The sequence below is a fragment of the Atractosteus spatula genome, chromosome 6 (genome assembly GCF_055471065.1).
Source record: "Atractosteus spatula isolate fAtrSpa1 chromosome 6, fAtrSpa1.hap1, whole genome shotgun sequence".
NCBI lineage: Eukaryota > Metazoa > Chordata > Actinopteri > Semionotiformes > Lepisosteidae > Atractosteus > Atractosteus spatula.
This window is the reverse complement of record NC_142711.1, coordinates 62,509,471-62,532,434: the sequence shown is the minus strand read 5'-3', so window position 1 is coordinate 62,532,434 and position 22,964 is coordinate 62,509,471. Positions and strand designations below refer to the sequence as shown.

The 22,964-nt window shown below is 48.3% G+C and overlaps 1 protein-coding gene across 3 annotated transcripts in view; it reads right to left on the bottom strand.

The window, feature by feature from the left end:
• The window catches only part of ezh2 (enhancer of zeste 2 polycomb repressive complex 2 subunit), a 29,350-nt gene extending 8,073 nt beyond the window's left edge, over positions 1 to 21,277 (bottom strand). Inside the window, exons 1-13 of one of the 3 annotated variants that reach the window (XM_088919166.1) lie at positions 20,919 to 21,277; positions 11,709 to 11,832; positions 9,730 to 9,858; positions 7,406 to 7,525; positions 6,822 to 6,942; positions 6,476 to 6,646; positions 6,072 to 6,174; positions 5,429 to 5,592; positions 5,032 to 5,129; positions 1,372 to 1,615; positions 752 to 921; positions 402 to 496; positions 169 to 209 (exon numbers count right to left, since the gene is read on the bottom strand). In XM_088919166.1, the coding sequence (XP_088775292.1) occupies positions 169 to 209; positions 402 to 496; positions 752 to 921; positions 1,372 to 1,615; positions 5,032 to 5,129; positions 5,429 to 5,592; positions 6,072 to 6,174; positions 6,476 to 6,646; positions 6,822 to 6,942; positions 7,406 to 7,525; positions 9,730 to 9,858; positions 11,709 to 11,825 (1,573 nt within the window). In that variant the 5' untranslated portion in view covers positions 11,826 to 11,832; positions 20,919 to 21,277. The remainder of the gene's footprint in view (positions 1 to 168; positions 210 to 401; positions 497 to 751; positions 922 to 1,371; positions 1,616 to 5,031; positions 5,130 to 5,428; positions 5,593 to 6,071; positions 6,175 to 6,475; positions 6,647 to 6,821; positions 6,943 to 7,405; positions 7,526 to 9,729; positions 9,859 to 11,708; positions 11,833 to 20,918) is intronic. The other 2 variants (XM_088919167.1, XM_088919168.1) reach the window with 2 other exon arrangements.
• Between the last annotated feature and the right edge of the window lie 1,687 nt (positions 21,278 to 22,964).

Genomic DNA, 22,964 nt, shown 5'->3' with positions numbered 1-22,964 from the left:
TTTTTATGTTAAGAGCATGATCAGAACTTGATAAAAATGGTTTAGGAAATTCTGCTTTAGGAAAGGCTAAGGGAACTTATCCATATTATACAACTGGATTCTTTTAGATACGTAAAGCAAATCACGGAGACTGTCAGAAAAGTTAAATCTCTAATAAAACCCACAAACCTTTTTTCAGTTGTATTTTTCTACAATGCGTAGCCCACAACCTAAAACAATAACCAACAGAAACAAAATTAGGTACCTGATGCATGCTATTTCACATGACATTAACTAGACGTTACATTTTGATCATGTTACAGAAGACAGGTGTTAGCCAAGTGTGTGTAACAGGGCTACAGGGCAAACCTGTAGAGACTTTTATACATTGCAACTCTCAAAAATACAAGAGCATCTCCTACCGGTGCTTCCTCTTCTTCTTTCTTGGGGGAGTATCTACATCTTCTGCAGGAGCGCGTGCAATAATACTGGATTCTTTTACCCTAAACTCATAAACCTAAGCAAGCAAGAAAACCAACGTCAACGGATGTGAGGCCACAAAGAATCGTGAGTGTACTAAAACACATCTCAAACAAGTGAGGCGAGGTGTTGTGACGAATTTATTCCGAAACTGGTTTATGTCAAACAGCCTGCTTTGAAATTTCTAAAGAGCTATACTTCAAATGAACTGAACGTGGCTTCAGCCCTCAGAAATGTACGTGATCTTGGTGGCCCTGACGTCCTCCCTGAGGGCAGAGAGAGAGAGTCTCACCTGTCTGCAGGTCTTTGTGCCAATCAGCCTGGCTATTGCACAGAAGTTGTCGTAGTAGGTGCCGATGAGCACTCGGAACAGGGAGGCCTCAGCGCCACTCCAGTCCACATTCTCGGGGGGCTCAGAACTCAGCTTTAGCTTCACCGGGGTCTGGCAGCGAGAGTTGGCCTCTGTCCAGAGAAACATGCAAAGACACCTGACATTAGCAGTGGTACAAGGCCCTCCTGCCCAGTGACACAAAGGGATGAATAACTGCACCCCAAAAAGGCTTAGTACTAAAAGTCATGCTTCTCTTAGACTGAGTCGACTGTGATATAATAAAGTCAAGCAAATAGAGGTGTATAGATGGCTAAACCATTTTCGCACACACAGATGATTTATGGAGGTATGTACCAACTAGCCTACATATTCTCCTTGTTTCAAACAGGCAAGTTACTCTCCCCAGCGCTTCTGAAGAGAAGTCAATCTGATCAAAGAGTGCTGATGAAAGGTGACTTTGGTTTGCTTTAATCTTTTTTTTTTTTATATATACGCCCACTTAGCGTCCCGGGAGAGAAATGGAATAATAAACCAGGCAGTTCCAGCAGGCGCCCCAGCTGACGGCGGCGAAGACGCAGCACCTGAGGAGCTGGTGGTCTCGTCCTTCTTGTCGTCGTCGTCCTTGTCGTTGGCGTCACCCCCGGGGTCGCCGCCGGCCTCCCGGTCGCTGTCCGTGTCCTTGGTTTCCGACATGTTGACAGTGGGGGTGCTGGGCCGGCTGTTGCTGTTCGGGAGCCTGCCCCGGCGGCGGCCCGCGCTGCGCTTCGAAGGGGTCTTGGCCCTCTCCCCAGCCAGGCCAGCTGGGTACTCCCTCAGCATACCGTCCTGCTCCAGACACACGAGAACTGCTCAGGGACAGGACAGTCACCACTCCCTCATCTCACACCTCACAGTGCGCGATGCCTAACCCTGACCCCTCCTGCTCCAGACACACGAGAACTGCTCAGGGACAGGAGAGTCACCACTCCCTCATCTCACACCTCACAGTTCGCAATGCCTAACCCTGACCCCTCCAGCGCCAGACACACGAGAACTGCTCAGGGACAGGACAGTCACCACTCCCTCATCTCACACCTCACAGTTCGCAATGCCTAACCCTGACCCCTCCAGCTCCAGACACACGAGAACTGCTCAGGGACAGGACAGTCACCACTCCCTCATCTCACACCTCACAGTGCGCGATGCCTAACCCTGACCCCTCCTGCTCCAGACACACGAGAACTGCTCAGGGACAGGAGAGTCACCACTCCCTCATCTCACACCTCACAGTTCGCAATGCCTAACCCTGACCCCTCCAGCGCCAGACACACGAGAACTGCTCAGGGACAGCACAGTCACCACTCCCTCATCTCACACCTCACAGTGCGCAATGCCTAACCCTGACCCCTCCAGCTCCAGACACACGAGAACTGCTCAGGGACAGGACAGTCACCACTCCCTCATCTCACACCTCACAGTTCGCAATGCCTAACCCTGACCCCTCCAGCTCCAGACACACGAGAACTGCTCAGGGACAGGACAGTCACCACTCCCTCATCTCACACCTCACAGTGCGCAATGCCTAACCCTGACCCCTCCTGCTCCAGACACACGAGAACTGCTCAGGGACAGGACAGTCACCACTCCCTCATCTCACACCTCACAGTGCGCAATGCCTAACCCTGACCCCTCCTGCTCCAGACACACGAGAACTGCTCAGGGACAGGACAGTCACCACTCCCTCATCTCACACCTCACAGTGCGCAATGCCTAACCCTGACCCCTCCAGCTCCAGACACACGAGAACTGCTCAGGGACAGGACAGTCACCACTCCCTCATCTCACACCTCACAGTGCGCAATGCCTAACCCTGACCCCTCCAGCTCCAGACACACGAGAACTGCTCAGGGACAGGACAGTCACCACTCCCTCATCTCACACCTCACAGTTCGCAATGCCTAACCCTGACCCCTCCAGCGCCAGACACACGAGAACTGCTCAGGGACAGGAGAGTCACCACTCCCTCATCTCACACCTCACAGTTCGCAATGCCTAACCCTGACCCCTCCAGCGCCAGACACACGAGAACTGCTCAGGGACAGGACAGTCACCACTCCCTCATCTCACACCACACAGTTCGCAATGCCTAACCCTGACCCCTCCAGCTCCAGACACACGAGAACTGCTCAGGGACAGGACAGTCATCACTCCCTCATCTCACACCTCACAGTTCGCAATGCCTAACCCTGACCCCTCCAGCGCCAGACAGACGAGAACTGCTCAGGGACAGGACAGTCACCACTCCCTCATCTCACACCTCACAGTTCGCAATGCCTAACCCTGACCCCTCCAGCGCCAGACAGACGAGAACTGCTCAGGGACAGGACAGTCACCACTCCCTCATCTCACACCTCACAGTTCGCAATGCCTAACCCTGACCCCTCCAGCTCCAGACACACGAGAACTGCTCAGGGACAGGACAGTCACCACTCCCTCATCTCACACCTCACAGTTCGCAATGCCTAACCCTGACCCCTCCAGCTCCAGACACACGAGAACTGCTCAGGGACAGGACAGTCACCACTCCCTCATCTCACACCTCACAGTTCGCAATGCCTAACCCTGACCCCTCCAGCGCCAGACAGACGAGAACTGCTCAGGGACAGGACAGTCACCACTCCCTCATCTCACACCTCACAGTTCGCAATGCCTAACCCTGACCCCTCCAGCTCCAGACACACGAGAACTGCTCAGGGACAGGACAGTCACCACTCCCTCATCTCACACCTCACAGTTCGCAATGCCTAACCCTGACCCCTCCAGCGCCAGACAGACGAGAACTGCTCAGGGACAGGACAGTCACCACTCCCTCATCTCACACCTCACAGTGCGCAATGCCTAACCCTGACCCCTCCAGCGCCAGACACACGAGAACTGCTCAGGGACAGGACAGTCACCACTCCCTCATCTCACACCTCACAGTTCGCAATGCCTAACCCTGACCCCTCCAGCTCCAGACACACGAGAACTGCTCAGGGACAGGACAGTCACCACTCCCTCATCTCACACCTCACAGTTCACAATGCCTAACCCTGACCCCTCCAGCTCCAGACACACGAGAACTGCTCAGGGACAGGACAGTCACCACTCCCTCATCTCACACCTCACAGTTCGCAATGCCTAACCCTGACCCCTCCAGCTCCAGACACACGAGAACTGCTCAGGGACAGGACAGTCACCACTCCCTCATCTCACACCTCACAGTTCGCAATGCCTAACCCTGACCCCTCCAGCGCCAGACACACGAGAACTGCTCAGGGACAGGACAGTCACCACTCCCTCATCTCACACCTCACAGTTCGCAATGCCTAACCCTGACCCCTCCAGCGCCAGACACACGAGAACTGCTCAGGGACAGGAGAGTCACCACTCCCTCATCTCACACCTCACAGTTCGCAATGCCTAACCCTGACCCCTCCAGCTCCAGACACACGAGAACTGCTCAGGGACAGGAGAGTCACCACTCCCTCATCTCACACCTCACAGTTCGCAATGCCTAACCCTGACCCCTCCAGCGCCAGACACACGAGAACTGCTCAGGGACAGGAGAGTCACCACTCCCTCATCTCACACCTCACAGTTCGCAATGCCTAACCCTGACCCCTCCAGCTCCAGACACACGAGAACTGCTCAGGGACAGGAGAGTCACCACTCCCTCATCTCACACCTCACACTTTATGACTCCCCCATTTGCCAGAAGCAGCAGCATCTTCGCAGCACATAGAGTCTCGTGAGGAAGTAAACACTTTCAGCACTGCACTTTCAAGCAACTTCTGCAGTCACTGATGACTGGGTCCCTGATTCGCTCTGCAGTCGACAGCTTGTTTTAACTAAGGCTCTGTGCCCGGAAATAAAAGGGTGTAGAGGACTGTGATTAAATAGCTGTGCTAGGTCCTATCTCACGTTGTCTCGCTCTTTAAGGAAAATTCCCTTGCCAAGTTCCAGGGCTAATTCAGAATGAAGGTTTTGCTTCCCAGTGGAAGCACAACATGCTGCTTTTAACGTACGCCTTGATATCTTATTGCAAAATGTGGAACTCAAAGCAAACCAAGGGTTCATTTTATAACACATAATATGAATTATTATCATTATTCAGATATGAGACAAACCTCTGGGAGTTGGGGCTGGACTGTACACTAGGCAATGACTCACTTTTATGGTGTGCCAACTGTGTGCAGAGTGGGATTTTGAAAACAACTTGCCTGCACCAAATACATGTAGCAGTCTGGGCCGCAGGGTTTGCTGTCAACCAGGTTCTCCATGTTCTTGCGTTTGTACGTGTTTGGAGTTGCGTGGAAAGCTGGAAAGAAAAGGCAAGACAAAATACTGGCGTCAGCCGGCTTTACACCTTCAGCTCGTACTCCTAGCAGTTCTAAGGTTAGTGGGGATCTTTAAAACCAAAAACAAAGCAAACTTGAATAGCCGTGCAAGAAAGCAATCATAGTTGCCCTTTTCAGTTCGGACGTTAACGTTCTGCAGAGGCCTCTCGCCAGCCTCCCAGAGAGCCTGCAATTATTTTTCCTCGATAGTCCCCCTGAACTCCCGTCCTCCTGGGGCGGGTTGAGCACCCTGCCGGGGACAGGCCGCGGGGATACTCACGGTGGAGGAAGCAGTCGTACTTGAAGCAGCGCCTGCAGAAGAGCGTGTGGAAGGAGTGCAGGCTCTGCTCCCGCTGGACAGACTTGGCGTTCGGCCCGTCGATGTTGGGAGTGCACTCTGGGGGAAGTGCGCCGGGGAGCTGCTGCTCCGTCAGCTCCTTGTACCTGAGAGACACAGGCGGGCGCATGGGCTGAGTGAGAACGCACAAGAATGCCGCTCTACCCTTCTGCGTGACACACAAGATCCCTCCTGACCTGTTTTCTTATGTGAAGCACAAAGCTCATAGTGGGTGTGAAGGAAGGTGGTGGTGGGGGAGGAAGGGATGCTGCCCAGACTGCAGAGACTCAAAAATGAACCACCATACAGACTATGCTGGCAGGTGAGAGCACAGCCCCACACACCGCGTGGCGCTCTGGATTGTCATGTGCATCAGCAATGGCACATCGCCGATGATCAGCCGCGTACTGTCCACGATGAACGGGCACAACTACAAAGCGCAACAGCAAACGCTGACAAAATGAAATACGAGCAGTGCACTAGCACCAGTCACGGACAGGAAATCTAACGCTGAAGCCTGCAATACAACTGATTTGATGTGAACTGCAAGAATGAAAACCCGTGTGAAACCAGCAGAAAGACTTACTTTTCTTTCAGCTCCTCCGGGGAGCCTTTGTCTGGGAACATGGACGAAATGGCTTCGAATATCTTGTCAGAGGGAAACCTTTTAGAAAAGTCCCGCTCTTTGCCTGAAAATAAAAATGGCGACCCGGTGGTGAAAAGACGTCAGAGACCCGTTTGAGCATTATAATCCAATTCAAAACCCCAACGTTCAAAGTTAGACATTCAAAAAATCGGGACGACGTTCACTGCAAAACAGGGTTTTAGTTCAGACGTTTCAAAGATTTGAGCTCTTTATTTAGAAGATCTCTGCAGGGATGTGTTCAACTGGTTAAGTCAAACTGTAAGAGTTCAGGTTCAGCTGACTGTGGTAATTAAGCGCACGTCATCCCGACTCCTTTACGACTGACAGTAAGAGTCATGCTCTACCTTCGGTGCTCAGAGCCTGCTCCTTTCTGGGGTCGTTCCCATCACACAGATCCGCTTTCTCCAGCTGCTCCTCATCCTCCTCCTCCTCCTCCTCTTCCTCGTCATTGTCGCTGTACTGATTGAGAGCGTTCACAAGCTCCACAAAGATCTCATCATTGATGAAGCCACATTCTTCATGGTATTCAAAAACATATTCAAAAACTGAGTTACAAACAAAAAAAAAAAGGAAACGCGATTCTTCACGACAGATTTAAAAAGACTTCGAGCTTTCATCTCAACCTTCAGCGCGATCGGATGGGGCTCTGCGCACGCCGAGACCTCCCAAGCGCCTCTCGGTCACCCTCACCTCGATCTCCATGGACTTTGCCATCGTAGTTTTTAATGAGCTCCTCGATGAAGGTGCCATCCTGATCCAGAATTTCATCACCCATGTACGGGATATTGTGCAAAACAGTCTCATCCTCCACCTGCGGCCGAAACAGCCAAAATAAAGCAATTTCTCAAAGCCGCAGTAATGAGAAGCACTCATGTCTGTACCACTACTCTATCTTAACCTCTCTCTGCCCTGCCAAAAAAGAAAACTGCAAAGGCTGAAAGAGGGGAGAAATTCACACCCTTTTCCCCAAAAAACTGTGCTCTGACCCCATTCTTTTCTTAACTATACCAACAAAATCATTCTCACAAGGCATCTGTTTTCCTACCGATTATACAACATGCTGTGTGACCTTTAAGTCAGAAGAGCATTTTAGCAATAAGACATTACAACTTGTAACCAGCATTTATGAAGACGTGATCTTTTAAACAGATCTCCATTTCGACATGCTCCGCTCTGCAAGCCATCACATTTCTGTGCGCTTCTTAACATTAATCCCAAACCCCATAGAAGTCTTAGTACCCTATTGACAAGCCAAAAAAAAGTCACTACTTTACCATGAAATTCTGTTGAAGAGGAGACCATGAATACATCACGGGCACAGAGGCAACTGCGTTTAGTGTCTTCAAAGGAATGACTTGCTTGGGGAACTCGGAGAATCCACTGTCCACAGTGCACTGCGGGGAAAATATCACCATTATCGCAAGCCATTATCTTGCCTGGCGGGCTACAAGTATCACCGCTACTATGGCGACTTGGCCTGGAAAGTTAAAAGAAAGTTGGAAAAGCAATTGGAATTTATACTTTGTTCATGATGAACACCAATGGGATGAGCATTCGGATTTCCCATCACAGCACACAAGCATCAACAAAAACAAGCAAACAGTAGTTTCACACAAATCTGAACCCAGTTAAAGATTCAAGGGCACACACGCGGTAAAGGCTCTGTGGCCAAATTCTTCCCCTCTAAGCCCGCGCAGTGGGTAGTACCAAGCTGAAAGAACAAGTGTTTGCAGCTCACAGATGACAAGTTCCCATGAGATAGGAGAGGAAAAAGCAAGAACTTAGAGTTCTGAACCCAGCTTCCTCACAGAGATGCAGATGTACAGTTTATTTAGCTTTCCGATTCCACAGTCACAGACAAATGTAATGACTCCCTTCATTTGAACTGATATTACTCACAAACTAAACTTAGTGTTCCATTTTCTCTGTGACGTCGTGGCTATTCGTCACCCATTTTCAAGGTTCTTTTCAAGGCTTAACAAGCACAGAGCTTGTGCCAGCCGGCAGCTGGAAAGATGCGCCACTCTCCGTGCTTTCAAAGCACACTGTTTCATGGCAGCTGCAGGACACTGAACAGCCGAGGAGATTAAAGGAATCTTTGACTGCAGCTGCAAACAGGCCTGCAAGCACTGCTGCAGCAAGGGCACAAGTCAGGCTCGGAGACCGCAATGAGGTTCACAGCACGATAAGAGCAGTCTTTACAGAAGCCATCGTTTCTGCTTGGAGAGTGACCCAGTGACCTGAGCAGGCTAGGAAAAGGGTCAGTTTATAGTATGAATGCCAATTTGTTTAATATCAAATAATTGTTTGCATCAGTCCAAAAAAGGAGGGTAAGATGGATCGCAAGTTATTTTGAGACAGCATCATCATGATCTTCTTGTGTGCACCTTGTTCATAAACCACAGCTTTCATGTAGAAAGCGGAAGTAAGACCCTATGACCCTGTCACCCTATGTACAGTTTACCTGAAAGACTGAGGCACCAATGCTACAGTAGTTTCAATGTAAACACGAGCTTTCAGGAAATAAATTAAGGCACTGATTTTAAGCTGCGTAACTGACAAGGTTTATATGCCCCTTGCAGCATCTAAAACTGTTCCTGAAAGGTTGCCTAGTCAAAAATCTAGGTAAAATCAGAGTAAATACAGAATAATCGGATTTGAAAACGAGTATAAAAAGTATTGAAAAACTAAGTCCTTATAACCTGCATGCAGATTTTGCTTTACACCATATTATACAAAATAGTAATGTGCTGCCAAACCATCAGATGTGATGGCACAGACGAAACTGGATATTAGATTTTATAACTAAGCATGTAATTATCTGACATTATGATCAGGCCACTCAGGACGCCTCAACCACCTTTGCTACTACAAATATAGAATGCTGTGTAATTCTGTGATTCACATCCCCAGCATGAGGCCAACCGAAGCCTGCTTTCTCCCAAATCCTTCTGTATGATTCAGTAAAAATGTTTTTGTGGAACATCTGCAGTACATGCTTTCTCAGACTACATTGTTTACTGAATGATGCACCTTAGAGAGAGCCTCTCTTTGCTGTGTCATGCCAGCTGCACTATGACTAAGGCAGTGCAGTGCATGAACCAGCAAGGAGTGGGCCCACAGAGATGCACAATAAGCCCAGGTCGAGGAGCTCGCCAAATCCACGCCTCTGTCATCACTGTATCATACTCATACTTTTCTACAGGGAACATTTTTTTCCTTGATGTGATTTATGATTTTTGCTAAATGAAAAAAAAACATGCAGTGTCACCGACGGATTGGAACTAGTTTTTCCAAACTTGACTCTTAATCCGACGCTTTTGGGTTTTGAAAAACACAGGACACTTGAAAAAACACCCCGCACTCTGAAACAATACGCAAAAAGTTAAGCCTGGACTTAACTGCCTTTAGGAGTACCTTCAGAAGCAAGCCTTGAATAACACCAGTGTTTTGCGGTGTGGCATCTGATCTACTGCGTGCTCTTAGTTTATGAGAGGCACTCTTCTTTTTAAGAAAAGAAGTGGATACCATTTGCAGCTGGTGCAGTCTGTGGTGCTTTTCAACTGCAGAACCAAGATGATAAACTATGAGTGCTGACCTCTCTGGTCCCACGTAAGGAGCTTACAGATGTCATGATGTGCACAGGCTGTATCCGGCGCAGCTTCCACTCCTGGTTCAGGATATCGGTCCGCTCCAGGATCTTCTGCCGATTGGAGTTAAACATACTCTGGAGAGAGGGGGGAAGAGAGGTGCATTCACACACCATTCAACCAGCACTGTGACTCCGGGAGGAAAACTTGTTCAGCCGTTAGGTCCCGATGGGGGAAAAAAATAAATAAAAAGGACTAACACAGCAGGCACATTTTGAACGCCAGATGGGGAAAGCCAAGTTATTCTTCAGCCACCTTCCAAAACAGGAGGAGCAGACAGGTTATAAAAAAAAAGGGAATGAGACTGATGTGGAAGAAAACGCACAGTGTCAATTTCTGCCCGCACAGTAAAAGATCAAACACTATTTTGGAATATAGATATTGGATACACCCCAGGCTCTGGAGTTCTGTGCTGACAAATGATTAAGAATAAGTTTATGAATGATGCTCACAGCAACCACTAGGCCATTGATTAGGGAGTGCATACATAATACTGCAGCAGGTATGACCTTTTGAAAAACTACAGCACTGACCATGAACCTCACGGGCTTCAAACACTAAACACAAGGAAACCACCTGTAAGTAGCAACGATACTGATACAGAGGAGTTTGAGTTTTATTCTCCATCTGCTCTAGTGACAGACAACTCCTAACCTGGAAGCCAGAGAGGTGTTTTCTTTGGACAGGAACTACTCAGTTATACCATTTATTTTACATATATGTAAACTTCATAGGAAGATTTTTCTTGCAAATGCATATCTTACAGTTTAGTGCAGTAATGGTGCATTTAATCTCAGGAGTAAAGAGGTGGCATCGCCTTGAAAACTTAGATATCTTAAACGTCAATTATGCAACACAAAGCTACTATCATCAAAAAGAACATCTTTCAAATGCAAACTTTAGAGCATTGAAGCTGCGATTTGCATCGTTTAAAACAACAGAAAGAAATGACTAACTGTTGCAAGGTCTCAATATTTGGTATCTACATTAATTCCAATACTTTCTTGATGTATTTCTTGTCACACTGCAGATAATGAAGCGAGGTAACTGACAAAAAAAAAGTGTTCAGAGTATACTAAAAGGAAGCTTCCTGGGTTTGTCTAGGGCTAGTAATGTAAATTGCCAGCCTCCTTCTATAAAGCACTGGGCATATTTTTATCGCATACCTGGAAAAGGAACTTCAGCACCACTAAGTGCACACAGTGCTGGGCTGCTTGGTACTTGTAGCTATATAAAGCTCAACCATTTCAAAAACCTAACCTATACTTTGCTTGTCTTTTAATTTCACGGGAAGTTTTTATACTCTTCACTTGGACCCGTACAAGATCACAAAAGTACACATTTGCTGGTTTACCCAAACGTAAAATGAATTTAGTAGAGAAAATGGACAACCCTTTGTTGTACTGCATTAATACACCATGGTGTCTGCCGAGTCAGGTTCTTGTAGTAACCCTTCGAAAAAGCATTAAAAAGAAGAAAAAAAAGATTAAGATCTTCCAAAATGTTATGCAACGGTTTTAATTCAGGCGCCAAGAACATAAGGCTCTTTTTTTTTTGTATTTGCAACACTGAAAAAACGTCTTAAGCGAGGCTAGAAGTGAACACATCTGCTGTGTTTTTTTAAATACACCTTGATATGCCCCTAACAATCGACACTTGGAACACTCACAGAACCGGCAAGGACAGTTTAAAACACACCGCAGTTCATGATGCCCATACAATACAAAGAAATACATTTCCGAGGGCTTTACTGTGTTAGTTATCAAAGTGACCCGTGATGGGGAAATCTGTGCAGAGAACATTATATCCTATTCTTCTCATACAGCGTCGCTATATGTGGATGCACTGTGGAACGTGCATGCGCCGTGACCCTTGAGGCAGGCTAGTGGCTAAACCGTTGAAGAGCGGCAGGAATAAGGACCCTTACCTTGACCTCGTCGGCTCTCCTGAACCTCTTCAGCTGCCTGAGCCGCATGTATTCGGATTTCACCCTCCTCCTCCAGCACACGGGCCCCTTCTCCGACTTCCTTCCCGGAAAGCCCATGGTCACCCTGCAGCCGAGGCACAGAGCAGAAGGCGGGGGTCAGGCTGCAGGCCAGCCCCCTCCACACGCTCGCCCCGCGCCCAGCGGCCCCAGGAGCGCGGGAGCAAGACGCAGCCCGCCACCCGCTGCGGCCACTTGTTAAAGAGTCAAGAAGCCGCACGCAAACAGCAAAAGGGGGTCCAACTTGTACATGTCCTACGTATGACGGCCGGTGGTTTAACTCGCCGGACACCTCTGCCTTTAGCATCAGCAAGAAAATAAGAACGCTCGAAAGAGAAAATGAACCAGCCCGGGGAAAGCAAGCAAGCAAGCACAGGCAAACAGCTTTCCTTGCTCACGAGGACAGAAAATAAGACACCAAGACGCTGAACATGGCATTTCACACATTAACAAGATCTCGCACATCCAAGGACAGAAAACAAAGGTTTTGAATTTAAAACATTTCATTAAGACCCATTTTGTGACATTACAAAATGTGTGATATTAATATTTGGTGGAAACATACTAAATCCATTTCCCTTTTTGTCTTTTGTAAACGTGGAACAGGCTGTGGGTATACGTGTATTTACTTACTACATCTATTATCACAGCAAAGTGTCATGACTGCTCGCTTTAAAGCAACACCGCAAAATCGTCAACAGTTTGAATACCTTCGCAGGGCACTTACACATGAACAAGTAATAGGTTTATTCCATGCTGAAAAAAGAAGAAAGAGAACACAACGTTTCGGCCGTGGAGCCTTCTTCAGGTGTGACACCTGAAGCAGGCTCCACAGCCGAAACGTTGTGTTCTCTTTCTTCTTTTTTCAGCATGGAATAAACCTATTACTTGTTCCTTTGCAGCCTACGCATGTTGACGCAGCTGCCCACCTGATGCACTTACACATGGTCTACCTGTGGCAATCACTGCCATGATCTCCTTTGTGTTCAACTCCACAATAACTCCACTTTTAACTAGCCCACTCCAAACACTTCGGGGTCTGGCTCAAGATCCTGCCAGTCCCTGAAGAGGACAGGCGCGGGACACACAGCCATCCGAGAAGTCAGATCAGAAGGCGCTGTTCCACCCCCAGGCCGAGGAGGGAAGCCTGACAGCGAGCTGTGCCCACTCTCGCACCTGCACAGCAACGGCAAACTAATCTCCCGGGAGGCACTGTGGGCTGAACTGAAACCAGTATGACCACACACTCACATCCCCTTTAGAAACAGGCTCACAACTCCTACATTTCATCGTTAGTCATGTTCTGCAGATCCTGCTCTGTTCTTTGTGAACTGCACCAGCTCATAGTTCTCCTACACTGAATCATCACCATTCAAGTTTCTGTACTGGTCACCCTAACCCACGGTGAGTCCTACTCGTCTTCAGATTACATCACGTCTTTAAACATGGTTTTCCGTTACCAGGAACATTCAAAATCAACAACTCCTTGATTAATACATTACATAGATCTATACCTGGAGATTCAGGTTACATTTTTTCTAGGAAAGATTAACTTTGCAAGTCATTAATTTCTCTTAATTCTCTTAAGGAAGTTGACATACAATTAATATGTATATGGATTGTTGTTTTATTTTTTAAAAAAGATCCGCTTTACCAAAAAAAGATGACCAAATCCAGCTGTGACACAAAAATGCGGCAAAATTAAAACTTTTAGAAAATTATGGTAACTGTATCTGGTCTCACTCAGAGCAATATCTTTTAACAGTTATTTCACTGCTCACCAGCACCAGTCTCAGAAGCAAAACAAATATCAGCTTCAGCCAGCAGCAGTTTTCAAATGCAAAGATATTTCTGTTGGCACAAAAGAGAAGTCATCAGCTGAGAAGAGCAACAAACAGCAAGAGAGAAAACACACAACCCCAGAGCTTCTGCCGTCTTAGGAAAGCGAAAAGTCCACAAGCATGAGAACTTTCTATAAAATCCACAAGCAAAGAACCTAACAGCAACAGAAAACTTTTATAGTCATTGTTTTTTTCCCCCGGGTGCTCCAAAGCTTTTCACCTCACATGGTCTTCTTTCTCCTACAGGCCAAACCAGCAACCTGCATCGCACAACAAACACACAGACAAACGGAGGCTCGCTGCCTACTGCAGGGCTGGGTTGTGCGACGTCCTGGCCGCGGCAGAGGTTCCCCCCAGTAGGGGGCGCACTTCGGGCTGCAGCGTCTCGGGACGACCCACGGGCCCCCGGAAGCTCGGCGCCAGTGAGAGCCTCCAGCGCTGCTGCCGGAGCTGAGGGGGGTCTCGCAGACCCGCCACGGCGCACCTCTCACGGAGAAGAGCCCCCCCCTCCTCCTCTGGCGGGGGCCACCGCAGGCCAGTTCCGCCCGAGATCCAGAAGAAAAACAAAGTAATCCCGCGGAAGGGCGGCGACCTCGCTTCCAGCCTGAAATGCGATCCGGCACCTGCTCTACACTAAACCCTCCTGATCGGGCAGATGCACGTCTCGCTTGAACACGCCTCTGACCACAGGGCCATGGGTCTTCAACAGCGAGCTGTTCTACCACCCGGTGTGCTTCACAGACCTTGGTATGATCGCAGGTTACAGATCCCCCCTTCCCTCCTTTTGGTGTCTGAATGTTGTGAACGCTATGCTCACTTCTAGTCTGATATGCTTAAAACTACGTGACACAGACACAAGAGAGCTTTTGGAAAGTAATTCCCCCCCCCACCAGACTTATACAAACTGGTACAAACCGAGAAAAAAAATTCAATGAAAAATATACAAAACCCACTCAGCTGTCAAAGCCAGAATTAATCAGATTTTTCAAGTATAACGAGATCCAAGGTTGGCAACTAAATACGGTTTTGTCTCTTGCTTTCTAAACTTAACATGGTGAAGAGGAACTGCTGACACACAAGAGCGTTCCTAAAATGTCAAGGTCAACTGTAAAAAGAAAAGCAGACCTGAGGTCTTTTAAAAAGCTACAAAATCTGTTCTTGGGCTTCTTGCCGACGGGTGCCGCATGCTTCAGACAGGCCAGAGTATTGGGCTGAGCACGAGGTTTCAGGCAGGCAGATCGTGCTGTCAGACTGCGAAGGAGCGACAGACACAGCAGCTCCTGTGGCTTTCTGCATCGTTGCCCGCAAGCACAACTGGGCTTTGGAAAACCACTCTTTCCCCACGTGCATCTGTGCACAGAAAACAGGGTTCCATTAGCATTTACTGTCACATAAAAAAAAAACCCTGATGCAAAGATAAAACGATCGGTATATTGACTTCTTAGTCACCCTCCCCCTTAAGCTTTAATACACTTGCCATTACAGTGTAATAAGATACTTTCAGCATAAAAATGGAGATGCAGATCTCATCTCGGGGAGTAGAAAACTAAGCTCTCAGTCGATACATTAAAGGATACCCTGCGGTTTAATCTCTAGTCAAAGCTCTCGCATATGAAGGTCACTCAATAGCTCTGGTCCCGGCGTTCTGAGAACGTTACGTATGGCACCACCTAGGCTCACAGGAATAAGAGCAGTAACAGGAAATCAGATTTCTTTTCAGCCTGACAGCCGTTAACCACAGGACAAGACTCAGCACCCAGTCTTTGCTGTTTCTTAACCGGGAACTTTCAGTACAAAAGAAACTATTTCCATAAATAATGGGACGCCAAAAAACAAGTTCCCAAAGCTTATCAAAAATGCATGGATTGTTTAAAAGGAAGGATGAATATTCATTTTCTTCCCATTTCAACTGACATTTCATGCATTTCCTCACAACAGTGCTGAAAGTAATGATACTGACATTTCAGTAGGGCGAATAGTTACAGAGGACCTGTCACCCCAAGATTTAAGTGATCAGCAATATCCCAAACACCCCCTGAGGTTTACACAGGTGTGTGACTGCTTTATCGAGTTTATAAAAAGCTTCAAGCACTATACTTGGCCCAAAGATCGCACATATAAATCAGAAAGTAAAATCCTAGAAACTAAAGAAACTAAAACTTCAAAAAAGAACTGATCAAATCCACTGTCAGCTTCGTCATCTTCTGCCTTACACAGAGCTGAAGATTGCGGTCTTGCTTCTATCATGATAGTAAGACTATGGTTACACAGAACAATATAGACTTCACCTTTTAAGTTGAAAGTTAATTCTGGAACTGTTGGCGTCAATTCAATCCTTTGTCACCCACTCACCCGAAATTTAACTGAATGCAACTATTGCAGGTGATGAAAGTCATGTTTTGAGATGAAGTATCTGGAGGCTGGGAGAGAAAAGGGTACTGACCCCTCTTCCTCTGCTGCACTCTGCACTGGTTTGCTTATAAACGGCATTCCTAAAAAGACTTATCTGCTTGGTACACATGCTAAGGAACCCAACAGAACAGTCACGTCACAGCTATAAGAGCTTGCCAGCACCCCCTCCCTAGCTGCACAGCCATCCGGGAAAAAATAACGACACCAGCCGCCAGCGATCCCTTCCCAGGCTGCACGCGCCCGCCCTGCTCCAAGAACTCCCCTTACCTCACAGCATCTCTCCTTGTACTCCACGTGTCCAGTTCCAAGTCTGAGTTCCAAACACCTTTATACCTAACCTCCAATCAGCCCGCCTTACGAAAAAGGCATGGGAGGAAAAGGACAGTCTGTTTGAGGAGGCTGCTCTAACACAGAGGTGACTGAAGGTTCTTTACTCGCTCACAGGATGAAGGAAGAGTACAAACAGCACACAATCTAAACGATTTGCTTTGTACCCAGAGCACAGGCAAAGAGGCGCTAGGAAGGCGCAGGACAACAAAGTTTCTTTGATCTGCTGAGAAGCACAACAGCAGCTGCTCACAGCAAAAACGGAGATGCCCTGCTAATATCTTCTGAAACAGGACCGTGTCTATTGCAGAGAGGACAGGCACTGGTGCCCAGGTCACCCAGTCTGCAGGAGCCCCGCTGTCCTGGGGTCCTCCTCACCCCCGTGTCTGCGAGACCACCAGAGCAGTGGCCGTGCTCATCAGGATACTGGGAGTCTGGGAAAACGCTACCGCAGACACCAGGAGCAGAAACAAAAACCTCCACCGCCGGCTTGGAGGAGATAAGACTGCTGTCGGAGAGGTCTGCTATCATTCAGAGAGCCTTGGCCTTGTGCGTTTGAAGTGGTAACAGAACCACATAAAGAAAAAACAGTCCTTAAATGTATTTGGACAACCAGAACTAGAAATCAGAAAGTCCGGGGAACTTCCAACAGGGTCCTTCTGCCTTATAAAACACTGGCAACTTACAGCCCAGGTGTGTGCTGAGCCTTGGAGCTGTTCTTCTGGCACATTCACAGTGCCCACAGCAAGTCTCGCGCGTTCGCCTGCCACCCACGCCCGTCGTCTTCGTGCCCGTGCACGGTGAAGCACCCGCGCTCACACCGACAGATGAGGCGCAGGAGTCTGAAAACCCAGGGGTGCTCCCGGAGGCCATGAGGGCAGGGATGAAGCACAGGGCCCAGCCACACTGCTCCAGCTGACCCAGCTCGGGTTCGGCCCAGTACGCGATCAGGCTGGTGAAGACCCCGCGAGTTCTGACCCCCCCCCCCACCCACCCACATTAAAGCATTGAAGCAGATAAATCGCTGCTTTCACTGCAGACCAGCTGAGTTTCTGTTCCCTCACGTGTCGCACTGAGCACGTGGTGCTTTACAACAACCGGGCGTCTCCGCTCAGCTGGACTCCCCACGGCCCACAATTAAACATCTGCTGGCAAAAACGTTCAATAAAAACATTTTCAAAAGGCAGAACTGCCGACACCGGGCCATACAGCCCTCAAAACTAAAAGAGCCATTCTCTGCATGCTAAAAATCAAGATTTTTACTTAGAAGTGAAACAAATGTTGTTCTTCCAAAAAGTGGGAAAACAAATTCTTACACAACAAAAGTCAAGATACTTCAAGTTAAAGGATTTGATTCAACTAGAAACGCACGACCAAATTATGTAATGACCGGTTTCTGCAGTTCACAGAAGGTACAGAACATCACGGTGCCATTCAAAGTCCTTTACAAAGAAGAATCTTCTCGATCTAACATTTAAAACAATCTAATGTTTAAAATTGTTTCAATGCATATTTCTGGCAATAACATTTACTTCTGCCATCTTCCATTTTTGGCATTCAGCTATTTTAACTTATTTTAAGTTTGATTTCCAAAGTCATTGTATTGTGCCAAGTTCAGTGTTACAGTATTAATATTTTTTAAGGCATGATCATAAAAACAGCTATACTACAGCTATACTATGAGATCTTGATCATTTATGCATATTGACACCAGACTATAACTTTGAACCAGTCAAATGTAGGAAGGTACATGAAACGCCATTCCATTGAATGAAAGTTAAATTTTCCAATGAAAATGCAGACTTCGCATGACATTGAAGGACCTGATCAACTTTTTTACAGACCTCCCCAGGAGAAATAACACAATGGCAGCAATAATTGAGGGCAATTTATCCTATCCGAGAAACTCAAATTATACAATATTTAAGATGGTCTGAGTCACAACCCCAATTAAACATACAAGGCAGCTTATGAGAAACAGTGGGGACTTCATTCACTTTGAAAATAAATCACTCCAAATATCTGAGGCTAATCAAACTAGCAACTGGGACTTTGAAAATGCACATCTTGACATTTAAGTAAGGCACAAATTTCTGAAGGAAACCACACTAGGATCCACTTCCAGCTAGTTTATATGAAAACCCCATTACCTTACACGCGATCCAAGGAAACAGAATGTGGCATTCAAAAATCCATTAGAACATCTCATGGGGAAAAACTGAACTTTTTTAAACAAAATCAAATTCGAAGTAAACAATTACTATTTCATGGAACATTCGGTATTAGTCATCACATTTTTAACTCGTTTCACTGAGACTAAATGTTCTGTTATGCTGGGGAAAAAAAAGAGACTGCTTCCTGTCAAAATTCATTTCAGGCTTTTACTGCCTCAGGTAACTGAACAGTCTGTGCCTTTCCAGGGTCATACTGATCAAGTAAAAAGCTACCTTGCTTGCTGTTACAGCCTGTAAGTACTATTACCTCCTTACATTCTTAAGGACAAAGCATTTCAATTACTACATGCGGTGCAAAGACGAGCAATTTAAATCGACCCCCATTTCTTCTGCATGTCCTTATCATCGGCTTCTAAGGCAGCGCACTTTCACATTAAACATGAGCCATCCCCGAGAACACAGCTGGGGTGCGACTGATCACAAGCATAATTCCCCTTCTCGGCTCACTCCGGCTGCACCGCTTCCTTCCCAGAAAGAGGGAGGGGAGACCCCTGTCCCCAGGGGGGACGCTGCTGCAAGCTCGACGGGTGGCTGGCTGGACCCCGACCAGGCGGAGCACTCGGCTCACCCCAGGTCCAGATGGATCAGAGAAAGGCCCCGCCAACCCCGGCTCCTCCCCGCCCACATTAAACAAGCAGCCGGGACAGCGGGTGTGCGGACCACATCACCGCTGCAGGGCCAGAACCCTGCAGAGACGCGGGCAGCACGACCCCGGAGCCTGTCAAGCCCTGAGGAACAGCCAGGACCGCCCCGCGCAGCTGTTTCAGGAAGGGACCCATCACATGGTAACCATTCGGGGCTCAAGGACGACACGTAAGGAGGTGTCAGTCTTCAGCACCGCGCAGTGCCTCAGAGCTCTGAACCGCGCGGGCCCTCGCTCTCGTGAGGCGACGAGGGCTGAGACCATAGCACGAATTCCTGGTCCGGCAGGGCCACTGTCTCACGCTCCAGGTCTCTGCAGAGCTGGGAGCAGTGGGGATGTTGGGCCAATCAGGTGGTGCTGAATGACAGCACACGCCTCCAGGACCAGAACACCCCTGACATCAAGTGTAACACAGCCAGGCTGGCCGCTGTAGTGCTCACCTTCTGTGTACAAATTCACCCAGTACTGCTAGTGTGTGGAAACAATGAGACAGTCCCTTACCTTGGAATCATTACTGAACAACTGAGGTATGTTAATGAATTTACAGATACATTCTTAAAAACATCTATTTACAACTTCCAAAACATTTCACATTTTTTTTACACTTAAACCCAAACAACCACAACCTAAATGACACCACATCAGCTTTACACTGCAGGCAGACTATCAGACGACCCTTCTCCTTAAAAAAAACAACTGAAGAGGATGAAAGAGTGAAAAAAGTGCACCTGGTTAGCCTCAGACCAAGCCTTCTACATTCGCCTCGATGCCCCGAGGTCACGACCAGTTCCTTCTGATGGAGGAACACCAGAACAGCTCCGCACGCTTCCACACATGGGGCCGCTCGCTGCCAGCCATCGAAAACCAACCTCGTGAGCCTCACAAGAGATCGGAAAGCAATGCAAAAGTCGTCCAGACAGAGTGCAAACCCTACCTCCAGTCACCTTTTACTAAAACCCCCCGTCAGACCAATTCTGTTTAAAAAAAAAACCCAACAAAATCTAACAGCAACACACAGCGGGGGATCGGATTAAAATTTAAAAAAAAAAAACCTGTGTCCCCCGACGTGCTGTCGCGGAGCCCTCGCCAGCCCGGGTAACCACACACAGGTAGAGACAACGGGCTCTCACGACGCGCTGCCTTGCCAGGATCAATACCGCGACAGGCAACTTCATCGGCACGACACGACGACCCCGAGGCAACACCACCAGTGCCGGAGAGGGAGCAGACACACACACACTCGTCACCGTCCCTGTCGGGGAACCCGTGGGAGACAATACCGGTCCCCCGATCCCAAACTGGGTGACACCCCGCGGCGTGGGGGTCACGTCCCGGCGGAGTGGAGGGAACCGCACGGCGCAAAACTTCCGCTCCGGTGCCGCCGGCTCAAGCTCACCCCGAGCTGCGAACTCTCCCGACGACGACAACGACGACAACAAAACAAGAAGTATGAACCGCTCCGACCCACAGGTCTGAACTCCAGCCCGCCCGAAACAAAAAGAAATCCGTTTCTTCTTCTCCCTTTTCCGCCAGCCAGCCGAGCCGGGAGAAAGAGAGGGAGAGGGAGAGGGAGGGAGGAGGAGGAGAGAGAGAGAGAGAGAGAGAGAGAGAGAGCGGGGGGGGGGGGGTAGTCGTGTGAATGGAAAAACGACTAAATGGAAACAACCCCCCCCCCAAAAAAAAAAAACCCTCTCACCTGTCGAAGAGCCGACTCGACTCCTGGTCCACAGCCACCGGGGTACCGAGGCGAGGTCGATCGACCCTCCCGCGGCTCCGGGGACCGGCCGGGTAAACGGCTCACACAAAGAAGCGCCGCCGGGGCCCGGCGGGTCCTTCCTCCTTTCCCTCTCGCTGGGCGCCCCCTCCCCCGGCTCGGCGGGCCGCTCCGCTCCGCTGCTGCCGGCACTCGGTCGCCTTCGCCTCGGCACGGAGTCCCCTCGTCGCACGACGATTTCCGCTCCGGCAGCTCTCCGCTCACCGCCCGTCGCCTCTGCTCGCTCCCTCCGCTCGCTATCCGCCCCTCGCTCCGCCAGACCGGGGCCTTGGCGAGCGCCAAACGCTGCCGCCAATCAGCGAGGAGGACACTCAGCCCCCCCAGTATCGGGAGATCCGAATGGCCCGCTGCCGCCGGGGAGCTGGCCAATCAGCGGCGGCTGTGCGGCAGGGGGCCCCGCCTGCGGGGACATGTGGAGAAGTTGCCTTTGTTCCTGGGCTTGTTCAGTGAAGTGCTGTTAAGGTCGGCGGTTGCGATGCCTAATTTTTTGTTTCCACTAAAAAAAAAAAACAACGAACAGTCATGCTAATGTAATCGACAGGTTCTTCGTGTTCTACGCCGTGGCATACGCAAAGCGACGCGTTCCAGCTGGTTTATTTATAGTGCATCTTCGGATTGCAGAGAAATGGCAAATTAGGGGGGACTGTTCTGCTCTGAGCAGATTAAAATAACTTTTACTATTAAATCGTAAACGTCTAAGCGTATAATATACGTCTCCCAGGATGTGGAAGAGCCGTGTCAAGGAATGGGGGTGGATATAAAAACGCTCCAGTCTCTTTCGCTCTTTCCTAGTTTAATCACTTTCACAGCTAATAAAAACTTTTGTGACTACACCTCTTGAGACAGGGAGCTATAACTATATCCACCTCAGCCCTGTAATTATGCAGAGCTGACGCCTGTTGACGAAATAACTAATAATGTCACTTATACAGATACGTGTCGCTTTATTTTATTCACTGGAAAGCACGGACTTTTTAAAAAAAAAAATGTCCGTTCAGTTATAGTACCGGAATAGTGGTGGGTTTTGACACAGAAGATAGTCGTTTTCTAGTGATTGTGCATTAACCTCTGTCACTGGAATCAATATCCAAATGACTACGTTAAAGTAGTTTGAGGGGAAAAAAGTATGGAATTATACTTCACAACATGAAAGGTATTTGCTGATATTCTGTCCCCGGCGAATTTTCTCGCTTTAATCAGTATCTTACCCACTGTAAAATCCCTCTTGAAGACACTAGTTTAATTCCCCGAATCAAAGGGAACTCGTGAAAAACAGCTGAACGCACTTTTCACGGTCAGTTAACCGAGGATCTCCCCATCCAGTAGGCTCTCATGAACATGAGCTTAAATACAAACTGATCGGGCTCAGTGATTATGAGAAACTGCTTTCTGCCCTTCCTGTATACAGCATATAGAGACAACTCACACCTCTTCTGGACTTGCACCCGTGAATTAGAGACGATTGGAAGTAGAATATCAAACAGCTCAGTTGTAATCAACATTACTCTATCTCAAAAAATACATTAAATGAAGTAGATATACGACATAAGTTTGGAAATAGATTCTGTTTTACTGAAGAAAAAATATTCAGTCAGCTTGCACAAATACACATAGAGGCACGTGAATTACAGCTCCGGCTCTCCGAATAACGGAGGATGTCCTGCAACTGTCTCAACTTGGAGTGGTCTGAAGGTTTGTTCTCACACAATCATTTTTCTACCTGAGTGCGTCACGGAGTTATCGAGGTCTGTTTTCATCATTTTTGACTCCCATCCCAGATTTCAGATTTGAACTCCCAAAAGTCACGTTCTTTAACCATCGTTAGACACCGCCATGTGCAGAGCTCTTCATCGCCGAGGGACCTGAGGCACTTCGACTAAACAAGTACGAGACTTCAAGCCCCGCCTGAGTGACTTTACAGACCAGGGGCAGAGACGAGAAATCACTTCACCATCCTCCGCCTCGTTC